The 24215-nt window shown below is 33.2% G+C and overlaps 1 protein-coding gene across 2 annotated transcripts in view; it reads right to left on the reverse strand.

Annotated features, from left to right (window-relative positions):
* LOC106115237 (uncharacterized) overlaps positions 1-24215 on the reverse strand; it is a 40841-nt gene that overhangs the window by 703 nt on the left and 15923 nt on the right. Inside the window, exons 2-7 of one of the 2 annotated variants that reach the window (XM_013308562.1) lie at positions 15651-15856; positions 14894-15029; positions 11793-12001; positions 7832-7967; positions 6412-6545; positions 1728-1929 (exon numbers count right to left, since the gene is read on the reverse strand). In XM_013308562.1, the coding sequence (XP_013164016.1) occupies positions 1728-1929; positions 6412-6545; positions 7832-7967; positions 11793-12001; positions 14894-15029; positions 15651-15856 (1023 nt within the window). Of the gene's footprint in view, positions 1-1727; positions 1930-6411; positions 6546-7831; positions 7968-11792; positions 12002-14893; positions 15030-15650; positions 15860-24215 lie in introns of both variants that reach the window. The other variant, XM_013308561.1, reaches the window with a different exon arrangement.

The raw sequence follows: 24215 nt of genomic DNA on the forward strand, positions 1-24215 counted from the left end.
AAGCCTCCGGGACGCACTCATCAGACGAAACCCGGAATTGCTTCCACTTGACGCCTGTCTTCTGTGTGGTCGTGTTATTTCACGGGGCGAGCCGGGACAATTCGTGCGAAGATTTTAAAGCGGGCTCTACCACTGTTAACTTCTCAATTTTGTTTTGTTAATGTAAACCGCCAATTTGTAATATGACTTTGTACAAAAAACAGTCATAGTGCAATAACGCAAGTAAAATGATAGTTTACAAATGTTTAGTTTGCTTTTTCATAAAATAAATTTAAAATAAACTTTGTGTAAAAGGTGCATTTCTACAAAATGTTAATGATTCAATCCTTTACACTAATGATTGGTTAACACCAATAATAACCGCACTGGTAAATTTATAACATCCTTATGGCAACATTGAAGTAAATTTGCCGAAAACCCGTTACCACGTCCGTGTCTTTTCCGAGAATAGTAACAAAATTGTTTCTGTTCTCTCATACAAATACAGAATTGCGATGAATTTTAGATTTTTAAATATTCAGTGTATATTATTGAAAAGGAATATATCCGATGATGGGTACAAATTACTAAAATATAAGGCTTCCTAATTTGCAAACATTTTTTAATTATTTTTTTAAAAAACGAACAAAGATAGAAGTAATACCTAAACTAATACTCAATCTAAATTATATTAAATAATAAAACAAACTCTAGTATTCAAAGCCACAAAGTATTAGCAACATACAATCTTGCATTCAACTAAAAACCACACTGTGTTAAGCTGTATTCAGACACGCGTCGATTCTAAATTTATTATGACTGAACAACGGTTCAGTGTTGCCATCGTAGGAAATTGTCTCCGCCAATGAGCCGGGGAGCCGGCGAGCAATAATTTACTGAGCCTGAATGACCTCTTTGGTAGTGATCTCATCTTTGACTATAGAGAAACGGACTAAGAAAAGCACCACCGTTGAATTAAATAAATTCTACCACTTTTCCCAGGACCGTGATAAATATGACAATCATACATGTGCATATTAATATGACATGTAAAATTAAAAACAACCAAAATTACACACACAAAACGAGCACACAAGCAAGCTTAAAACGTGTTGTTCATTTCTATTTAATGAACGTGCGCGCGCTTAACAAGTCCTGTCTCTTAAAAGTCAAAGGATCTCATTATCTCAGTTTCCTCTCGCATATGCTACATTGTCCCGAGCAAGCTCTCTTTTAACGCTTATGCTCCCATTGTATTAGAGATAAGGGTATTTGGCTGGCGTATCATTTTCTATGACGTCATCTTTATTTGATATCGCAATTATGTTCATCAGCTTGGAATATTAAAGGTTCTGATTCACTACAATTCTGACGAATAGATGTATTAACGTGGGTAATTTTGACATTATTTGTTATTGTTTTTTTTTTATTAACAAATTTTTTTTTTTGTTTTTATCAATTTTGCCACTTTGTAACTTTTTCGATACTCTCCAATTTTTAGCTTCATTAATTTGCAGTTCGTCATAACCTTTTCCATGAAATACTTTTCCCGAACTCAACTAAGATTTAGTTACATTACACAAAGGTCAATAATAATAGTTCAATTCATAACTATTTGGACCTGCACAAGATTTTTTTTAGTAGTAGTAGGGGGCAAACAAATCGCCTAAGATTTCTTTGAAAACTGGAGATTCAATTATGCACCTTCCCTCTTAACTATTCACTAAGTTTATTCGTCGAGAGCTTACCTCGTTCAATTTTAGGATCGCTGTTCGCTGAATAGAGGGCGACAGCGGAATTATCCCTGTAAAGCTCCCCGAGCTTGGCCTCGCAGCGGAGTATCGGAGCACCGCGTTCATAATGAGCAGGCCATAATTGTACTTGGACGTATTGTTCTGAACGAAACAGTCCTTCTGCCGCCGGTTGCACGTTGTACATCCCAGGAGACACCTGACAAATTATACACATTTTAGTTAAAGTAAGTACAGTATAATTAGTTGTAATTGTATCGTGTGAAAGTACCTTTATAACTAAGTTTAGGTTCTTCTTAAAAATTATAAATTTATAGATAATAGATTCTTAAAAATGAGCGTCTGTGGCTCAGAGGCCAAGCACTAAGATACTTTATAACATCCATCCATCCATCTATTTATCTAAATATTCGCATTTATATTATAGTAAGAAATAGAAACCCTACCATATGTAAACAAGGTCCGTGGCACATAGAGTAATATATCAAGGACAACGAAAGTCATAACTTTAACACAAATTCAGCTACAAAAAGTGTTGACAAGAAATTCCGTGCCGAATACAACGTATAATATTTCCAGCAAAACAATCTCATACGGTACAAGAAGAAATTTCAATCATAATAAAACTTTCACGAGCATAAAGTCAGCGGAGTGTGTAATGTTTACAAAAAAAAATGCGAGATCGCTAACACTGGATGTGATATGTTACTATGTCTGTAATTGAGTTTTTATTAAGATTATATGTTAACATAATCATATCTCGTTTCAATATTTCACTAGCTATTGCATGCCACTCCGTCTGCGCGGAATTAAAATATGTATACTAAATTTCATCGAGATCAGTACAGCCGTTCTGAAGGTAACCTTCAAACAAACATCCATCTAATCTTTCGCTTTTATAATATTAAAAAGGAATAAGATAATAAGATTACTATTATAGAAGATTTTTTTTTCTATTACCTGAACTTTTTAGGCCCCTTACTTATTTTAAAGTAATCGACACGAAATTGTATACAATTGTTGATTTACGCCCGAACAAAGCAATCTGTGCTTAAAATCAGAAGATTTTTTTTTATATGGGATACTAAAATAGAACGATCGCTAAAGTATGGAGTAAAATTATTAAACATTTTGAAAAGGAAAAATTAATCAACGATACTTTTTAGTTATTTTTCTACAATTAAATTTTTATGTTGTTAGTATATTGCGACAGAACACAGATGTATAAATTCCAGAAAAGATAAAGATTAGTTGTTTTAAAAATTAGCATTAAAAAAGGTATTTTTAAATAATTAAGAATGTGTATGTTATCGTAAAATAAATGTTTTTAACCAGCAATGAACTGAATGAGGGCTTATGTTTTTATTTTACGCGCTTAAATAAACCAGAACGAATGGCACTACGGCTTATTTTAATTACGTATTTTTAAATCATATTAAATTTTATGTTTACGTAAAATTGTGTGTTTCTAGAATCCTCGCGTAATTTATTTTTTGTATGAAATAATTTTAGATTTGAATGTTTACTGTATTCTAATACTAAACCAGATTTAGATTATATTCGAAATAGTTAACCTTGATAATGTTTTCTTCCAAAACAACACAATAACTGTGGGTTTCCGAGATCAAAATATAAAACACATCGTAATCCCTGTCTTATTTTTGACAAAACAGAGATAACAATATGTTTTAAATTAGTGTCTCAGAAATCCACGGTAAGTTAGATAAATAAACTACTTGAATCGACATTATTTACAAAGTTATATAAACATAAACCACGAAACACAGACGTAGGTAATTTTAAATAAGGACTAATTCAACGCTCTTCATACGTTTAAATACGACACGAGTGCTAAAATAATTTGTTTTACTTCAATGAATTTTAGCAAGTGGCTTCAGGCTTTATACAAGGCAAGCAGTTTGTTACATATACGTCTGCCATTTTGCGGGTTACCCGTATAATGGTCGGCTCGCCTCAGGCGATTTAGGGGAGTACCGAATTAGAATAATTAAACTTTCTATATGCGAAAAATCATGTTAAAAGAAATTTTAAACATGTTACAGTATGAATTTTAACATAACTTGAAAAGGAGAATATATTTTATCACAATTTTCGTATCCTATTCCAAACGCATAGGAATAGGACAAGGGACGTAATTCACCTTCCAATCTTTACCTTATTAGTAATGAAAAGAAAGGGAAGTTACTTAAGTTGGTATTCGGCATTCACAATCATTAGACGTGGAATTACTTCCACTTCACGCCTGTCTTCTGTGTGGTTGTGGTATTGTACTGGACGTGGATCGTTCGTGCAGTAGCTAATACTGCTGCGGACTGTATAACTGTTAGCGTTGATTTCTAAGACTAAAATTAAACATCTCGTCATATCTGCCTTTTATATTTAATAGAACAGGGATTGCTCTTAGAAAACCACGATGATATCAAGTGATACATATGTTAATTACTAATTTTAACAGAATCGGCCAGGCTCGCCCGGTGAAATACCACGACCACACAGAAGACAGGCGTCAAGTGAAAGCAATTCCGCGTTTCGTCTGATGAGTGTGCGTCCCGGAGGCCTAATTTAGTCCTCTTTCTCTTCCCGCTCTTTTTCTTATAATTAAAGGATGGGAAGTGGAAGTGGACTTTCCGGATGAGAGGGTGCATGGAAAGGGAAAATATTTTCTTTCTGTGCATCCTCTCCTCCGTCGATTAAAGGAAGGCAACGCATATGCAATTGCATGTGTCTATGGGCAACGGTCACTTCGCTACTTCAGCGATTTCAGGTGTCCGCTCGCTCGTTTGCCACCTTATGATATAAAAAAAAATTAAATGTAAATTATAATAACAAAAATGTTCAGTAATAAAAATCAGAAATATTAGCGATGCTTCGGGATAGAGTTAGTGAATTTATACGAGTATGTATAGTTATGTTGAGCGGTACTTAATTTTTGGGAGAATTATCCGTTCCTCTTGTGAGTTGAATTTTAAATTAATAATCTAATGCATATTGGATTCGCTTTGTAATTGCTTTTAATACAGCTAATTTAAAGTTCTCTAAGGGCAAACTTTAGCTTATATTTAGTAAAGATAGCTGTTGCCCGCGACACCGTCCGCACTGAACTGAAAAAACCTTATTTAGCCTATGAGTTGTTTCAGACTATGTTGTCAAATTTCGGCGGAATCCATTCAGCTGTTCAAGATACCTTCAAACAAACATCCATCCATCCATCTAAACATTCGCATTTATATTATTAGTAAAATCTAATGATGTTATTGTTCAAAATTTGTATATTTTGAAATTATGCTAACTCATAAACAGTTTTTAAACTAAAAGCGACTTTTTATAATTCAATTTGTGTAAATAAAATATAAATTAAATGTTGACGTTAAGTTGTAAGTGAATAAGTATCCGAAAGAAGCTTAAATTTCTCTTGTAATTGGGTAAGTTCTTGCTTCAAAAGAGCATCGATTTTAATACAAATTGCTTTTATAGTTCCTTCAACAATGTTATAGTCAATTTTCTACGAGTTTATAAAATGAACAACAATTTTCTTACGGAATTTAGTACACGGAAATATCAAATGTTTATTATAAATATATATATATAAATATATAAATGTGTATAATTTACCTTACAACTAAGTAAAGGTATTTGCAAATTAATATTATCTTTTTTTTAGCCGACTTCAAAATGAAGGAGATTCAATTCGTCTGGATGTTCTTTTTTAACATCAATAGTTTTAAAAAAGATACTGCCTGTATTGTGATTAGGTTACTCATATTTATATCCCTGAAGATTTTATTAAAGTCACAATATACTTATAAATATTATAACTGCTAATGTTTAGATGGATAGATAGATGTTTGTTATTTTGTATCTCCAGAACAGCTCAAAGGATCTGTATGAAATTTGGCATAGATGTAGAACATAGTCTAGAAAAACACATACGCTGCTTACTGTTTTTATTTTATTTAATGCAAACAAGATCGCAGGCAAAAGCTACTTTCATATATATTAGATATCTGAATCCAGTTTATCTGCATAAAAAGTAAAAGTAGAATAAAAACTAAAGAAAATAATTCTAAAAATATACATTTGAAAACTTATAATGGCTCAAGATCAATTCCGATTCCTGGAATTTACGTGAACATTTGCGGTTTTATATTCCGTATAAAATTGCACGTATGTGGAATTTATATAAGCATGTCTGCGGTATTTCAAACCATGCAACTGGAATTAAAATTGCGAGCGTCATTTTAACTGTTATATTTTTTGTGAATTTGAAATGCTCTCCTGTTTACATAAATAACACAGACACTCCTCCGTTTTTAGAATAGAATAGCGTCAGATTTTTAATTTAAAATTAGAAAATATTACAATAAAAATTACTAATCTATATATATAAAAGAAAGTATTAGTTACACTATTTATAACTTAATAACGGCTTTACCGATATGGCTGAAAATTGGTTTATTCATTTTTTTTCGAATTAATGCTTGGATAGAGCTGCTTTTTATTTAACTTACTAATATTATAAATGCGAATGTTTAGATGGATGTGATGTCGATGAATGGAAGGGTTAAGGGCTACACTAATTAAGTTTTTTTTTATATTTATTTACGCGGACGGAGTCGCGGGCAACAGCTAGTATATTTTAGAAGAAATACGTTGAACTTACCGGTATATCATTGATGTAAAATGTCAATTCGGAGGGCGGGCGGCTCGGACCTGAAGTGCAGTTGGCGCGTAAGATGTCTCCTGGCATGTAGTAGTGTTGACTCGTGTGGATTACCGGGGACGACGGCGGTAATACTGTTTACAATTAGAAAAATATTATTAATTTGTTAATATAAAAATTCATGGTATAAAATAATGATTAAATTGTACACATATTAGAACAGATGAAAGTAGGTGTCTGATATCGCATAATCAGATTTTTTTTGTAATTTGTGGCCACTAAATATGATAATATAATCATCAAATCAGCTTACTATACGTCCCCATTGAGGGGTTCCAAGCCTACTCTGTCAGGGGTGACTAGGCCATAGTCAACCGCTCTCTCAGTGCGGGTTGACTTCATCCATATATTTTAATTCTTTCGCAGTTAAGTGCAGCATCACGTCGTTTACATATCGATGTAGAATCGAATACACATCTATTATTTCTAAACGAAAGTTAAGTATTTAACTCTTGACGTAATAGACAGTTTGAAAGTCGTAGTAAAAAATACTAAAAAAATGTAACATTTAAGTTGTTCAAGTAAACATGGGTTTGCACCTCGTAATAGCAGGTCATTGTACTACTTGACACTGTTCGCGAACGAGCCTGAACAAGTTGGCCTGAGACAGATGTTTTTATACTTAGCTATGCTAAAACAAACATTTATCTGCAACTTTTAATGTTCATTGTTATTCATATTTTTAATGTTATGACTAGAATATCTGTACTTTAAATGTGAGTGTATTAACAGTCAAAATGTAGTTAGTTTCTATTGCCACAATACAAACTAAAATATTTGCCTCTGTATCTTTTTTGTAAAGTTGTAAGGTCAAAGCCGACAAATTATATGTACTACACCTCTATAACACTACAGAGAAGCAATAATTAATGACACTTCACTCTTCAAAAATAAGTGTAGTCGTTGTTTTGTTTAATATTAGCAGATTTTAATTCATCATCATCATCAGCTCACTATACGTCCCCACCGAGGGGATCGGAGCCAACCCTAAGTTAAGGGTAACAAGGCCATAGTCAACCACGCTGGCGCAGTGCAGGTTGGTTGACTTCACACATATCTTTGAATTTCTTCTCAGATATGTGCAGGTGGCATCACGATGTTTTCCTTCAATGTAAGAACGTCGGATAAATGTACATATGAAAATCAGAAATCGGATCGAACCCAGGACCTGCAGTTTTTATTCTTTTACTAATATTTCTTGCACTATCCAAGTAAACTGTAGGCTTGTTAGGATATGGTTTAGGACAAAAGAACAATGGGATTCGAAGTCTCGATCAGATAAATGAAGATTTACGTTTCCTTGTTTACGAAGCTTAGACTGATTAGAAAAATCAAATCAAATAATTCAATATAAACTTACCGACAACTTCCATATTGTTTGAAACAATAGACGTAGCAAAAGATGGTGCATCAGCTGTCACCTCGCAGCTGAAGTTGCCGGAGAGACCGAAACTCACCCGCGTCAGTACCACTTGGCTCTGATTAGATCTGGCCAGCTGAAACAAATGCATATTTTACTATCTACACATCTTAAATGTTACTACGATTTGCGCGAATTATAGTAAACTTTATTCTGTACTAGCTATCGCCCGTGACTCCGTCCGCGCGGAATTAAAAAAAACTTAGCTAATTTAATATCATTTTTCTGCATCTCCTCTCCTCTGCCCATTAAAGTTAGGGAAATCCACCTCAGAACATGTTGGAGATGTCAACAAGCAGTGGATACTACGCTATTTTGGATTGCTGGTTTGAATATCTTTGAGAACATAGTACAAAAATAATATATTCTAAATTAAAAAAAAAAACACCGCGTTTTTCGAACGACCTTTTTCGTTCCATCAATATTATTTACGGAACACATTCAAATCTTCCAGAGTTTGTCAAAAATGTTTCATACATTTAAATAACAAAAATAAAAAACTACAAAAATTGTTTGCTTAATATCCAATCTGTGTATCTCGACCAAGTTTTTTTTCATTAAGCGTCATACAATTTTCTCTAGGCTTATCACATTCGAAGGCAAAAAGGCAAAACACGATAGATTACGGTCCGTTTTCAGACCGACCGCTGTTATTAATGTCTAATACGACCAGTATAAGCTGAGCTCTAATACAATACAAAATAAAAACAAGACGGTAGCTGGAAAATGACCCATCAGGTTATTATCGCGAGAAATAAGAATTCTTGATAAAGGAGTTGGATTTATGAACATCTGCCGCGTAGACTGCGGAGAAATATGGCAGTGCTACCTAAAAAATAACCAACTAAATGCTATCAAGAAAACAGAAAAGATATTTTTTGTAACAAATGTTTATTGTTAAAAACAAAATGTTAATGTTATCATTAAAATTTAAAAATCTTTCTTAATGATTTATTATTTCTTAGGCATTCAAAGCAAACCGTGTCATTAGATTAATTTCAAAGATACAAGCATAAATAAAACAAACATGCTTTACGTTGCTCAGTTTGAAAAAAATGTGTCTTTACTTCGCTTTGATATTTTCACACTATAAATACTGCAAAATTCACACATACTTTATTATATGTCAGTCCCTTACATTCACTATACCGTTAAAGAAGGATAACGACAACACGTCCTCATGATCCAAGAGCCTGTGGCTATTCAACGAACGCGCTACTGCAGCCGATGTAAGATATTTCAGGTCAAGGGTTACATTCAAGTAGTACGTTGAATATATTTTAGCACATTGACACTAGAATTTCACCTCTCTGTCCACATTTATATATTCAAAGTACTGTAATATATCAAATCCAAAGGTTACTGACCTCCAGTTCATCATCATCAACTAACTATACGTCCCTACTGAGGGGCTGGGAGCCTACACTAAACCACGCTGACCCAGTGCGGGTCTGTGGATTTCACACATATATTTGAATTTCTTCTCAGATATGGGCAGGTTTTATCACGATGTTTTCCTTCACCGTAAGAACGTCGGATAAATGTACAAACATAAATTGAAAACACATTGGTAAAACCCAAGACTTGAAGGTTACAAGTAATGTGCTTAACCCACTGAGCCACCGACGCTAAAGTTACCAAGCGGTAACTAACCAAGAGGTCAGTTGTATGTTAAGAAAGTATGTTAGGAGACCTTTGTGAAGGACCGTAACATAAATTATGTTTAGGGAGACAGAGCAGTCAAGTGCTTTATTGCCCCATTACCATTAATCATAATTTACGTTTAGTCCCATCTTAGGGGCAAAGTAAGATCGATAACTCTTTATAATAAGATTGTTTGCTAAATTATCAATTGTGTAGGCACACGTATATATTCGAACGTACATTAAGTAGTGACTATTTTATAAATTAACCTGCTAGATATTAAATTGTCATTAATAGAGAAAATAACAGTCTTTATACAACATTTTTAATCACAATATTTTCTTGCACAAATGAAAAGCTGCATAACATTAAACCTTATCTTCATACTTATTAAGTACAATTTTAAGTAATTGTCTGATTAGTGGAAAAGTTATTAAATATCGACGATTTGATAAAGAAATTAATTTGAAAACTGACGAAGATTTTTTTACCAGGACTGTACAATAGAAGAAATATCATGACTGAAAAATAAATAAATGACAAGGTTAGGGCAAAACTGGATGTATTAAATAGGATTTAGTTATATAGTTAATAATATTTCAATCAACAAAAATCATTAATTAATTGCCTAATCTATTCCCAGGAACAAAGGAACTAAACGGGCATAACATTGTATTATTGAATATTGTTTGGAGGCGTTCAAGCGAAAGAGCTTTGTGATCTTGTTCGAATTATAAAATAAAGCGGATTAATCAACTGCTAAATAATTTAAAGATGACGTAATTTACTATTAAAGTATATTTAGAAGTAAAAGATTTACTAGATGAGAATCGCTACTCAAACTTGTTTCCCACAATTAGTACTTGTTTTGGGAAACAGTAAGAAACAAGGGAACGACTACATGATGTTCTAGATTCTATCTTTAACTGATGATAGATTAAACTTATGTAAATATGGTTAAACACACGTATATTCATCCGGTCGTGGCACCGACTAGTTTCGAGCGATGGGCCGCGTCAGCGAAATATTACCAGTCCCAATCACCCTGATGAAGGGCCCCCGATGGACTCGGAATTAGTCGGTGCCGCCACCGGACGAATATACGAGAGTGTTTAGCCTTGTTTATATATCAGTTTAATAAAAAGTATATTTGCTTATTATGAAAGTAAAAAGATTTCCTATATTCTTTGGTATTAGGATTAATTTTTCTTAAACTGTATACTTACATTCAAATCTATTTTTCAGTTTATTACAAAACCTAATCGCTTCGTCTCACATTTTACGGCAAAGGATTGGGAAAAGGGTTGTGATAGAAATTTAATTAATTTAGAACGCTTCATATTGTTAATAATAATCCAATGATTAATAGTCCTTGAAATCTGTTTTATGTTTTGATCTGTTTCTGAATATTCTAAAGCTATTCTTCAAATAAATTGAATTTAGTTCGTAATAACTAATAAATTTGCTCTTTTCTAATGTTTATTTAATTTAAAAATACATATAGAAATATAGGGATTTATACTATAATTGCGTATTATTTTATAAAATTACTTTTAAATACCAAAAACAAGTAAAATATCATATCGATAGCGGATAGAAAATTTGTCATATTTGTGTTCAAAACTTTAAAGCGAGCAAACTCTTCATATGTTCATAATACGGTGAACGTAGAACTAACTTCATCGTTAGTTACCTGAAGTAATCATATTCATAATATACGGCATACAAATAGCACCAAGTCATGATTCAGTTTTGATTTAAATTATATAACTCAGGAATATATTAAGTCTTAACATAATCATCATCATCAGCTCACTTTACGTCCCCAATCAGGGGCTCGGAGCCTACCCTAAGTTAGGGGTGATTAGGCCATAGGCTATGGCCTTAAAATGCACAAGCCAGTTACTAGACAAAGCACTAGAAATGTAAAAAAAAAATAATATCAAAAATCCACACACCATCGAAGAGTATGTGTTGGTCTTTGGATGGAGAATAATTGGTAATAGCGATATTGGAAAACTCTTTTTGTCTACACCCTATTGTTAGGGAGAAAATTCGATACTGTGCCGATGTATCGGTGCAACACTAGCCTTATTAAAATGTCTACGTTTATGTCCCCTCACTAAGCAGTCTGACACTTGACTTGGTGAGCGCCATTCGCCCCATAGGATCGTGACTGATAACGTCTAAAACTATGGACAAAAAGTTTCAAGGTTAAACATAGATTGCAATTCTATTCTGTGAACTTTTTACTTACATCAACATTAATTCCAGCAAATGGGAATATCTTTGTGGCGGGTTGTTCAGTTGGCGAGTAGCGGTAGAACTCGTGGCGCCCTCTATACCACTTGACGGAGTAGAGTGGGGCGTCGGTAAGCTCGTAGAGACAGGCGAGCGTCGCGTCCGACCCGCGCTGCACCACAGGCGGAGAGATCCGTAGTTCTGTTGCTCGAAGACCACCTATACCTGGATACAGAATTTAATCTATAGAACCCACGATTGATCAGTCAAATATTTCACATATCAACGTCTTCGTAAGACAATTTAATGAACTAATTAATTATCGCCCGCGACTCCGTCTTCGCGGAATAACAAAACTTAAATAGTTTAATATGTGTTCTTCCAGACTATGTTCTACATCTGTACCAAATTTAAGCGAGATCCATGTGCCGTGCATTAAGTGCCGTTACTAAACTACAGGAAGGTTAATTTAATAGATCATGAGAGATATTTGACATCTATCAGTTTAAATTTCATTACGAGATGTTTAAAATTATACAAAGAATGTATTGCTATGGACTTTAAACATATATAAATTGAATTCAGCTTTGTAATTACTAAACAATTCCAATATTCTCATTTCTAAAGCAAGTAATAAGAAATAAATTTAAAGCAGCAAGATTATCTTTGCATTCAACAATAATGATACTATGAAACGTCCAAGCTCTAAATCCCTAAAGGCATTTAGTATTATACTGGAAAGATTAAAGTAACATGATGGTACAATATATAGATTAGGTTTCTGATAGAACGTGATATATGGTAGCGGGGAAATGAAAATGTCATAACTACTAGTCATATCCCGCTTCTAGGTATACTATGAAAATTTAATGACTTTCTACTAAAAGTTTAGATATTTGTATGTGTAAGTGTAGATATCATATGTCACTCTTGTGCTTTATGATATATATATATATATAAATCAATTGCTGTTAGTTAGTCTCGCTAAAACTCGGGAACTGCTGAACGTGTTTATTTTATCTTGTTCTTGAAATGTTCGTGGTCTAGGGTAGGTTTAAAAGGTGATAAAAATTTGAATAGTTCCCGGGAAAACCCTTTAGGAACCTTAATTTTTTAATCCCGCGAGGACGGAGTCGCGGGCGACAGCTAGTGGTTTTTTTGCGAGCTAAAAGAGCATAAGTTACTTGGATAATCCTACATGATATTTGGTCTATTTTTTAAAAACTGTCTAAAAAAAAGATAAACAAATCAAATCATACTAATATAATATTATAAATGCTAATGTTTAGATGGATAGATGTTTGTTTGAATGTATCGCCAGAACCGCTCATCGGATCTTAATGAAATTTGTTACAGATGTAGAAAATAGTAGTTCCTTGGGAGAGCCCGGGACTCTCGCAGTCGCACTTGGGGTTGTCCACCGAGGGTTCTTAGTGAGTAAGAATCTCACATAACCCTGTCTTTCCCCCAAAAGGCAGGGTACCGATACCAAAAAAAAAGGCTATTCATTAAGTTGTTTTTTTAATTTGCGCGGACGGAGTCACGGGCGACAGCTAGTAAAAAATAATTCAGTAATGTACTTTTAATTTAAATATCTAAACGTACAATAAAGCATAATAGAGTCGGACGCCTCACCCTATTAGATACCTAATTCCCTTTTAGATTGACAACTTAAGGAGTAAATTGACTCCGGAGACTGTGAACTTCTTACAAAGCTTTCTAAACTAAAAGCATACCAAACTGGAAGGTAAATTTCCGCACGTAGGAAGTTAGTTCGTAAGAATTTCCCTTTGTTTTACTCCCTTTCATTTTGTTAGCAGTAACTGTTTAAGGCCAACAAACGGTTAGATTGGACTTGATACAAGGAAAAAGTTTTAAATCGTTCCTATTTTTACTTACGTAAGCATTTACTGTATTGATCCACTCTATACCGATTGAATATCTTTTATTTGATACGCTTTGTGACGTATAGAGGTTTCAACGAGTCTCTAAATTACGTTTTGGATATTGGTATATACTAAATAGCTTAGAAGACTAATATACAAAAGAAAAGAATTATTTAGAGAAATAAATGTCAAGGCTGAAAAGACGTAATTAAAAGTTTAAGATATACTTATTAAATAGAGATTCCAAATGTGAGAGAGTGAGACATTATACTAAACTGATATATAAACACGATTCACTCTAAGTGAGCGACGGGCCGCGTCCGCGAAATAATACCAGTACCACTCATCCTGATTAAGGGCCCCCGATGGGCTCGAAACTAGTCGGTGCCGCCACCGAACGAATATACGTGAGTGTTTAGCCGTGTTTATATATCAGTTTAGTCTAGATAAGACGATTAATCCTCAGTTTATTATTTCCTTCGCAAGTAAATTGGATTTTGAATTTGTCAAAACTATAACAATTTTGCATTTCACTTGAAGCGGCTTATTAAACTTTTGCATCAAAATCCTGAATATAAAATAAACAACGTAGGTAAAGATATCCTCGCACACTGCAAAGTAAACGAACTAAAGTTGGCTTCGCTTGGATTTTTGCTGACAAAACATCATATAATTGCAAATGTTGCTTATCTGAATCAAAGTCCCGTAAAAATGGCATTACTGGACAGACAAAACCCGGAATAGCAAAGTCCCAAACCGTAAGTACTTTTATCTAGCCGAGACTCAGCAGTTATTCCCCAAGTTATTGGTTACGTACGCAAAATAATGTCATAAATAAAATCCTTGCTGAACTTTTTATTTCAACGGTAAAATTTTTGCATTACAAAGCTAATGTAATTTTTATATTGAGAATCTCGAATCGATGGAATCTATAAATATTTTTGTCAATACAATTTTACAAGAAGTTGTAGTTAAGCTTGTTTTTTTATCGTTTTATTTGTCAAGAAGTCATATCCAATAATTTGATGACTAACTACAGAAAAAGAAAACCCTAAAATATTCTTCTTATCCGATTCTACCGTTGAAGATATCTGTAAAATTTATAGCTGGATAGAACAGTCACCGAATATTGATAAAAGTGATTTTTGATCAAAATTTTAAATCCATGAATATATTTCTAAACTTTCCTAAGGTTTTAAATATGTTAGTGCTTAGATTTTCTTATACTCACCAACGACGTCGAGCCTCGCAGTGGCGGTGTAGTGTGGGAAGGTGTGAGCATTCTGTATAACTTCACAGCTATAGTTGCCGCTCAGACTCGGCGAGACACGTAGTAAAACCACATGTGTTTCGTTTGAGTTAAGTCTCTATTGAATATATAATTAATGTTAGCTTTATTTATTTATTATGAAAAATATATTATACAATGACATAGGTTGAGCGTAGGAGCCTGTCATAGCATTAACTGTGTGACACACCGGTGCCTTTCCTTTACAATATACATAGTTAAGAAATAAGTGTGTGTTTGTGTGTATTTATAAAGTGAAAGTATTATACTGTTAAAGAATATGAAACTGCGAGAGAAGAACGAATATTTATGATAAACTATATCGTATCATCATATAAAAAGTGCAGCGCCCCCTATCTGGCATAAAGTAAACCAAAAAATGTCACTAATTTTACTCATATTTGAGTATGACGATACGATTGCGATGGTCACAATTATTCGTCGTAGGCCGACTGAATAGCATAATGGGTTTGATTATGACATTCATATTTGTGACATTACTGTATAAACCAGAATCAGAATAATGAATGTCTTGAATTTTGGATATAAAGATATTTAGGGTACAAAATTCTTACATAATTTTCTTTCTTTAAATTTCCTTCAACACAAAAAATACGAATATATTATACATAATAATAAATATATTTTGTGTATCTCTGTCATCGAGAATAATAAGATTTAAATTGCTTAATATACTTACATCAACTTTAATCCCGTTAACGGGCGTTACTCTAGTTGTAGGAGATTCTAGTGGGGTGTATCTATAGAACTCCTGTGTACCCCTGTACCACTGTACAGAGTATATTTCACTGTCGTGTACTTGATGTATGCAAGCCATTGTGACGTTTCTTCCTCGTTGTACGACTCGTGGTGTGATCCGGAGTTCCATGGTACGGAACCCACCTGCTTCTGTGGGCAAAGAAAAAAATATTTATAATAGTGATAATACTCAAAAATCCATTCATTTGATATACAAATAACGCAAAAGACAACAGTAAAAAATATACAATATTTTTTTTTGTTTTTTTTTAAATAAGGTGCAACAAATGTTTAAACAATCCTTTACGCCAAATAACTTACGTTTATTTATTATTGTAGCTTTATTTGTTATTTTTTATGCAAAAAAATGCGGCAACCATTACAAATAATACTGGCATCATATAAACAATAACCGTTTTTTTTTTTCATTTTTGTTTTTTAAAAAAAGTCGTAGGTATAATAATGAACAGGCGCTTTGAATGGGAACTAATACGTAGAATTTAAATCCTAGAGGAATAGATCTCACATATTCTGTGCTCGTTGCAACGTATTTTAATCCATATTCAACGGTTTTTAAGCTCCGTCGCTCGCACGGACGTGAAACGGAACTGAAAATATAATTTCAATATCATTGTAATGCATGAGATTCTCATAAAATATACAATGGTAGAATGTTATTTTATAAATTCGTTATCGATTGGAAATTAAAATAAATACACGTATTAAATTTTATGAAAATTAAATTAGAATTAAGATTTTTTTTTAAGTAAGTAAGCATTCGAAAATCGTCAAGCCTTTTATCTTTGAGTAAACAATGTCAACAATATCTTTTAAACAGGGATTTTAGTGCCAGAAATAGAGAAGTGTTCAGAATTTAAATATGGGAACTAAACTTTATTAACTGCAACTTCTAAGGCATTACGAACATGTGAAGGAGTTTTGTTACTTCAACGTAACTTGTCCTACACTTTGCTAAAAAGATATCAAACTATCATGTTGGTACTAATTTAAAGAATAGTTTTTGGTTTAACTTATTTGGACCACCAAATTTTTTTCCATATTTTTTTTATTAATTACTAAATTCAATTTACGATTTACTCGAAAGGGAGAAAACGTTCATCTGTCTGTCAAGACTCTTTTTCACAGGAACGGTTGAAGGTGGAATTTATTTTAGTACAACTAAATGTCTGATAATTTTGATATGTGGATATTTCTTGGAGTGAATTCGAAATTCGAAATCTATAGACAAAGAATAAATAAGGTAATAAATTCAGAAGTAACAACTTTCGCGTCAAAGAATAAAAGAGTAAATACAAATTGTGAGTAAAAAGTAAAAGAAATACTGTCACTAAAATCCTCAATTTGTTTCACTGAACAATTCCAACCGTTTATACAAACTACAAAAGAAAAAAACGTAAGCCCAACGACTGAGCCGTTGCTTACGTTTCCGAGGATGGGAGAAATTTAATAACAGCCGGCGCAATTCTATTTGGCCTCATAGAAAATAAAATAAACAGACCCCGAATAAATCCCTTACTAAACATCTTTAACTCGTCGACCAATAACACGACAATAACCATAACTTTATATCTAAACTCTCCCTCGCTTTCTTATTGGAGTCGCGCACCTGCTACGCCCGTCTTGCAATATTTCCACGACGGATCCGACGTTTTGCTTTCTTTTTTTCTCTTCCCGATACGCTTTTATGTTGCCAGCATCGAGTTGTGCACTTTTGACATTTTAAATTGCTTATAGTAAGGTTATAAAAATTGCTTCTATTGAGTTATTTTATTACAACACAAAGAATCGTTTTTTCTTTTTAAAATAAAAAAAAATACTTTTTTCATAATCTTACAAATATTATAAATGCAAATGTTTAGATGGATGTTTGTTTGAAGGTATTTCCAAAACGGCTGTGCGGATCTCGATCAAACTTGGCTTAGTACTATGGCTTACTAATTGTGTTTTTAAGTCGCCGGCGACAGTCATTATCGGTATATTTATTACATCCAATGTTTCTTTGGACAGTTTTTCAACTAATTAACAGCGCTATCTATTGATGAATAGTAAAAAACATTATCTCTCTTATCTTATATATAAAATTCTCGAGTCACAATTTTCGTTCCCATACTCCTCCGAAACGGCTAGACCGATTCTCATGAAATTTTGCGAGCATATTGAGTAGGTCTCAGAATCGGCCAACATCTATTTTTAATCCCGCGCAGACGGAGTCGCGGGCGACAGCTAGTATAATATAAAAATCATTTGCTATTCGTTAGTCTCGCTAAAACTTGAAAACGGCTGAACGGATTTATCTCATCTTGGTCTTGAAATGTTCGTGAAAGTCTAGGAAAGCTTTAAAAGGAAAAAAATTCAAATAATTGCCGGAAAAACCCTTTAGGAACCATTTATTTTTAATACCGGACGGAGTCGCGTGCGACATCTAGTCTTAAATAAAAATACAATAAATATTTTAAATAGTCTCCTTTAAGGAAGAACTCAAGGAAAATACTATAAATTTTATAAAAGAAAAAGTTTATTAAAACAAAATATATTATCAGTTTAATTTATCAATAACAAAAATAAATAACGTTTTTAATTTAGCTACCAGCATTTGTTATAAGTTATAAATTAGCAACGTTTTAGTTATTTATAACGATAGAACTCCCTACATTGCCATCTCATCGCTAAGCCGAGTCTAAATATAAACGGATAAATCTTGGATTGTTGTATGTTATACCAACTACCGACGATCTCATTATTTTATTTTTATCGACCCCGCTGTGGAAAATGTGTTCCCATTTGTAGCTTTCCACTAAATTATGAGCATTCGTGACTTTAACGAATGGAATTAATGTCGTACGGTATGAATATTTATCAAACATTGCGATGGTTTCATTTTTTTTGGATCTAAAATAAACAGCAATTAGATAAAATAAGCTATAGCTGTCACAATAAAATGATTGTCTATGGCCAGACTCTCTCCTACAGAAAAAATTCTATTACGTCATATTCAATGACTCACATTTAAAAATAAATATCTCACTGTTACTAATATTACAAATGCAAATGTTTAGATGGATGTATGTTTGTTTGAAGGTATCTCCGGAACGGCTTAACGGAACTTGATGATAATTGGCACTGATGAAGAACATAGTCCAGAAGAACACAAAGGTTTACTATCTTGTTTTTTCTTTAATTCCGCGCGGACGTAGTCGCGGGCGGCAGCTAGTGTAACAAAGACGAAAGTCATTGCGTGGTCTAGGTCTTGCAAAGTTCAACTTCTCTTGAATAAATGAAGCGTAAGTAAACTTAGAGGTAAAATTGTCAATGAAAAAGCTATAATGAAAATATTTAAATTATAATTTTCGTAATACAACAAAAGATATTTATATTATTCCTTATAGACAATAGACTATCGATCTTGTGAAGCACGCTCCAATAAAGTGTATGAAACGGTACCACGCCACGTACCGCACTATTACCCATCATTTGTGTGGAATCTCGATTGATTACACACAATCTCGGTATATACTACCTTTTACTTGCATTGTTATTATTTGCACTTAGGATTTTATGCCAACACGCACGTATCTAAACTATAATATTTACAGCGAAAGTACTGTAATTAAATTCAAACATGTTTGCAAGTCAACCAAAAACAATGTCATAACGTGACTTTCATTGTTAAAAAAAAAACACAAAAACAAAACCTGACAGAATCAGGCTTTTAAAGATGAAATAGCGCCATCTATTGTCTGCGTTTTTAAACAAATATATTAATTTTTTTTCTTATTTGAATTTATACTTGAACATGAAAAAAAAAAGATTTAAGAAAAAAAAATTGAGGTAGATTTGAACTCGTTATTTTACTATCATTTTAGAATTTCATCTCTTATCCTCTGTATGTGTTTTGTGCCAAAATACCTATGACACTCTGCCTTTAATTTTCCGTGCACATGTAAATTCCTTATCGTAAAAATTTCTATCTATATTTATAAAGTCTTTGAAGATGTCGCTTCAAAAGGTATTTCGTTTAGTTATTTACATCAAAGTTACAATATTTATTACACTCTCCTTTGAATCTAGGAAATGAAGAAAGCTGCTAATGACAGACGGCAACTTTAACTCAAAGTAAAATGTATACTTGAACTTCCCGCAATCAGCAGAAATACTCGCCAGATACAATAATAAATTAATTAAATTGTGGTTTTCATAAAACATATCTATTTAATTCAACCCTACTTTACTTTCTCTAATCGTATTAATCTTACTAATATTATAAATGCGAATGTTTGAATGGATGGAAGTTTATTTGTAGGTATCTCCAGAACCGCTGCATGGATTTCAATAAAAATTGGCATAGATGTAGAACATAGTCTGGAAGAATATAGGCTACTTATTAAGTATTTTTATACTGTGCGGACGGAGTCGCAGGCAACTATAATACTAGTATTTAAAATAAAATGTAGATATAGTTCAATTCGTTCCATAAAATCATACGAGGACTGTATGATTTTCCTTTCAGAGTCTTTTAAATGTTAATTAAATAGTTGCTAAGTGTATATTTCTCATCTTAAGTTAATGAGTATCCCTTAATGACCACTGTACTGTAATTCAAACTCGATATAAATACTTGTATAGGTATATATTATATTATATAATAACACAGTTGTCGACTTGTAAATTAGATTCGGAGCGTCGGTGGCTCAGTGGTCAAGCACTTGACTTGCAATCTGCAGGTCCTGGGTTCGAATCCCGCCATGTACCAATGTGTTTTTCGATTTTCGATTTACATATGTACATTTATCCGACGTTCTTACGGTGAAGGAAAACATCGTGATGCAACCTGCACATATCTGAGAAGAAATTCAAAGATATGTGTGAAGTCAACCAACCCGCACTTGGCCAGCGTGGTTGACTATGGCCTAATCACCCTTAACTTAGGGTAGGCTCCGAGCCCCTCGGTGGGGACGTATAGTGAGCTGATGATGATGATGAAATTAGATTACCATAGACTATCTAAAAAATTCAGCTTTACCACTTTACGAAAAAAAAAGTAAAAAATGTATAAGTGCATCGCAGACCGCATGTTCATCACATCGCTACAGCGCTCCGAGATATTTATAGATTAACGATGTACCTAATTAGCAGCGTTGATTTATTTCTGTTTTAAATTTCTTTTTCGCTTTTATAACAGCTATGTTATACGATGTCAAAACAAATTTACTTAGAACAATCTTTGTGTATAAATTTGAATAATAAATATCTAAATTTATACGAAAGATATGAAAGTATTTAGAATAAGGAAAATAAAGGTCCGTTTTGTCAGTTTTCTTAAGTCTTTAGTATGGTATCTTTAGACGGAAAACTTTTTAAATGTTGCTTATTTTGTCTGTCCATCTCTATCTAGATTTTGTTGCGAAAAAATTGACAATAATTCGCAAACATATAATCCCAAATAGTAGACCAATTGTTATTACTGGTCGATTTATCTGACTAAAATAAGTAATCACTGTCGTTTTAAAAAAATCATGCATACTTCAAATCAAAGAAATTGAAGAAACACACACAAATAATAGTGTTTTAATGTGGTGTTGCTTACGCTAAACGAAGATCCAATAGTCCTGACTACCCCTCAGGGTTACAGACATGATTTTTAACAGTGATAGAGCCCGTTTTAACATCTTCGCACTAACTGGCCTGGCTCGCCCGGTGAAATACCACGACGACACAGAAACAGGCGTGAAGTGGAAGCAATTCCGCGTTTCGTCCGATGAGTGCGTCCCGGAGGCATTACTTAGTCCTCTTTCTCTTCCCACCGTTTTTCTTCTAAGGAAAGGATGGGAAGTGGAAGTGGACTTTCCGGATGAGAGAATGCATGGAAAGGGAAAATATTTTCTTCCTGTGCATCCTCTCCTTCGTCGATTAAAGGTAGGCAACGCATATGCAATTGCGTATGTCTATGGGAAACGGTCACTTCGCTATTACAGCGATTTCAGGTGGCCGCTCGCTCGCTTGCCACCTTATGATATATAATTATTTAAAAACAACTTCAAAGAAGAAATCAAGTCACAAATATTTAAAACGTTGGAATCTAAAAGTCAAATCTCTCCTAACCGCAGAGAATGCATGAGAGCTTAAAATATGAAAAATGGAATGCTGTGAAAATGTTCAAGTGATTTCTTTTCTTCTATTATAATAAAGCGTTGATGCGTTTTACTTCTATCTTGAGAATGAACGTAAAGTGGTTTCAGTGTGAAGTTTACGTTAAAACAATTGTTCTGATTTTTTTACTTTGAACAGTCGACAGAAAAAAAAATTTAAACATTATCTTTGTTTTAAAGATTTCAGATCAAATAACTGTTTTATTTACATTTCAGTAAGAACTTGTTTCTATTACATATATGTATAAAAATCAATTACTGTTCGTTAGTCTCGCTAACGAGAACAGCTGAACCGATTTATCTTATCTTGGTCTTGAAATGTTCGTGAGAGTCTAAGGAAGGTTTAAAAGGTGAGATAAATTCGAATAACTACCGGGAACTATTTTTTTTTCATTTCACGCGGACAAAGTCGCGGGCGACAGTTAGTTTATAAGTTCATAGTTTTACATTTTACACTATTTGAGCCTTCAACATTTACTACCGTAACACTTTATTCGCACGGGCGATTTTTTATCGCGCGTTTAAAAAATCAAATAGAACAATCAATAAATCATTGTATCTATGCGGTAGCGCTTTTAAAACGCGACGTTATTTTAACGCGCAGTAATTCATTTTGAGCAGTAAGAGATAAAATTACTGGCCTATAAAATAAAACAACATCGTAAAATATGATCATTAAAAAAATATAAAGAAAATCCGTTAGTTTTCCATTGTAAAGTGTTATAACTGTACTTTTATGAAATCCAATTGTAAGCGTAAAAAACGTATAATTCAATCACTCTGACATTTTTATAGTCCTTACCCGAAAATAACGTTCGCCCTCATTAAAAATTCAAACGTGAAGGTACAATTGTTTGCATAAGGAAACTACGCAATAGATAATGGACTTCATGTTGCATTATACGAGTATTGTAGTAACAAAATATAGTTTAAAATTAACTGAATTTGCTTCATCATGACGCAACCAAATCTTGGCTTATTACGGAATGTGTTCAATACAATATGATTTATCTATATATGTTAAAATCTATTGCTGTTCGTTAGTCTCGCTAAAACTCGAGAACGGCTGCACGGATTTATCTTATATTGGTCTGTTGAAATGTTCCTGGAGGTCTAGGGATGGTTTAAAAGGTGAGAAAAACTCGAATAATTGTCGGGAAAATCCTAAAGACAGCACTTTTCTTTTTCCCATATAAACGGCTGAATATATCTCGCTGAAACTTGACATATATAGAACAGTCTAGAAGTACAAATAAGCTAATAATTATGTTTCTTTTTATTACGCGAACGGAGTCGCGGGCGACAGCTAGTTAGTAATATTTAAATTACAGGTCATAAGTAAAGTATGAATTACAATAAAATATTTTTGAGTCAAAAAAATATTCATATGTATATTCTCGATAAGCAATGATTTTTAATATATTTCTAAACGACGCTAGGCTGGTTGCCGCTGTGATGTGGTCCGGCAAGCGGTTGTAGACGGCAGAATCCATGACGTGCGTCGACTTCTCCGTCTTCGGTGCCTCGCCAGAACCAGCCAGTCTATTAGGGCTATTAACAAAGCTATTTATATACTGTTAAAAATTCGGATTGCTGTCTCTTTTCTTCCAAAGGTAATGACAGAGATGACAGCCTTTTTTGTACCAGTGGTGTACTAGAATCTACGTTTTCAAATTTAAATTTCATTGGTCACTTGATTATAAATAGTCCTTCGACGTAAATTTATTCACATTTGGTCTCGTATCTTAAAAGACATGCAAATGCACTTTCTGTTGAGAACGTTAAAGAATTGCTACGTCATTTGTAATAAGTTCTTCCACTAACATTATTTAAAGAAGATATTCGAAGGAAATATATTAAGGTAAATAGGAAGGAAGACTGTTACAAACCAATTTAAAAAAAAATACAGAATGATATCAAAATTATTATACTTAAGAAAAAGTTGACACCCTGTGTAACCAATGATATATAATTAGGTGTAGTATATGTATGGCAGACGTAAGATTACCTATTAAAACAAATAATCACGTCTTTCGTTTTCTACTATATTAATCCTGTCGTTCAACAAATGTTATTATTATTTACATTGTGTCAAAGAGAATTCTCACATTTGAACCGTTGAAAATATTTCAGTAATTGTTTGTTTGTTCATCATCCCGTGAAGGGAAGCACCTTTGCCATCAAAAGGCCCTCGCTAATGTGTTTACATTTACTTACGAACCTCTGAACATGCGAGAAATTAACTGCTGAACTTTGACGAATCACACATTTATATTTATTTTTACATTGCTGACGACTAAAGGCAAAATTATGTTGATTTGTCTTTTACATATTTTTGA

Source organism: Papilio xuthus, unplaced genomic scaffold, assembly GCF_000836235.2.
Source record: "Papilio xuthus unplaced genomic scaffold, Pxut_1.1 DF827870.1, whole genome shotgun sequence".
Lineage (NCBI taxonomy): Eukaryota > Metazoa > Arthropoda > Insecta > Lepidoptera > Papilionidae > Papilio > Papilio xuthus.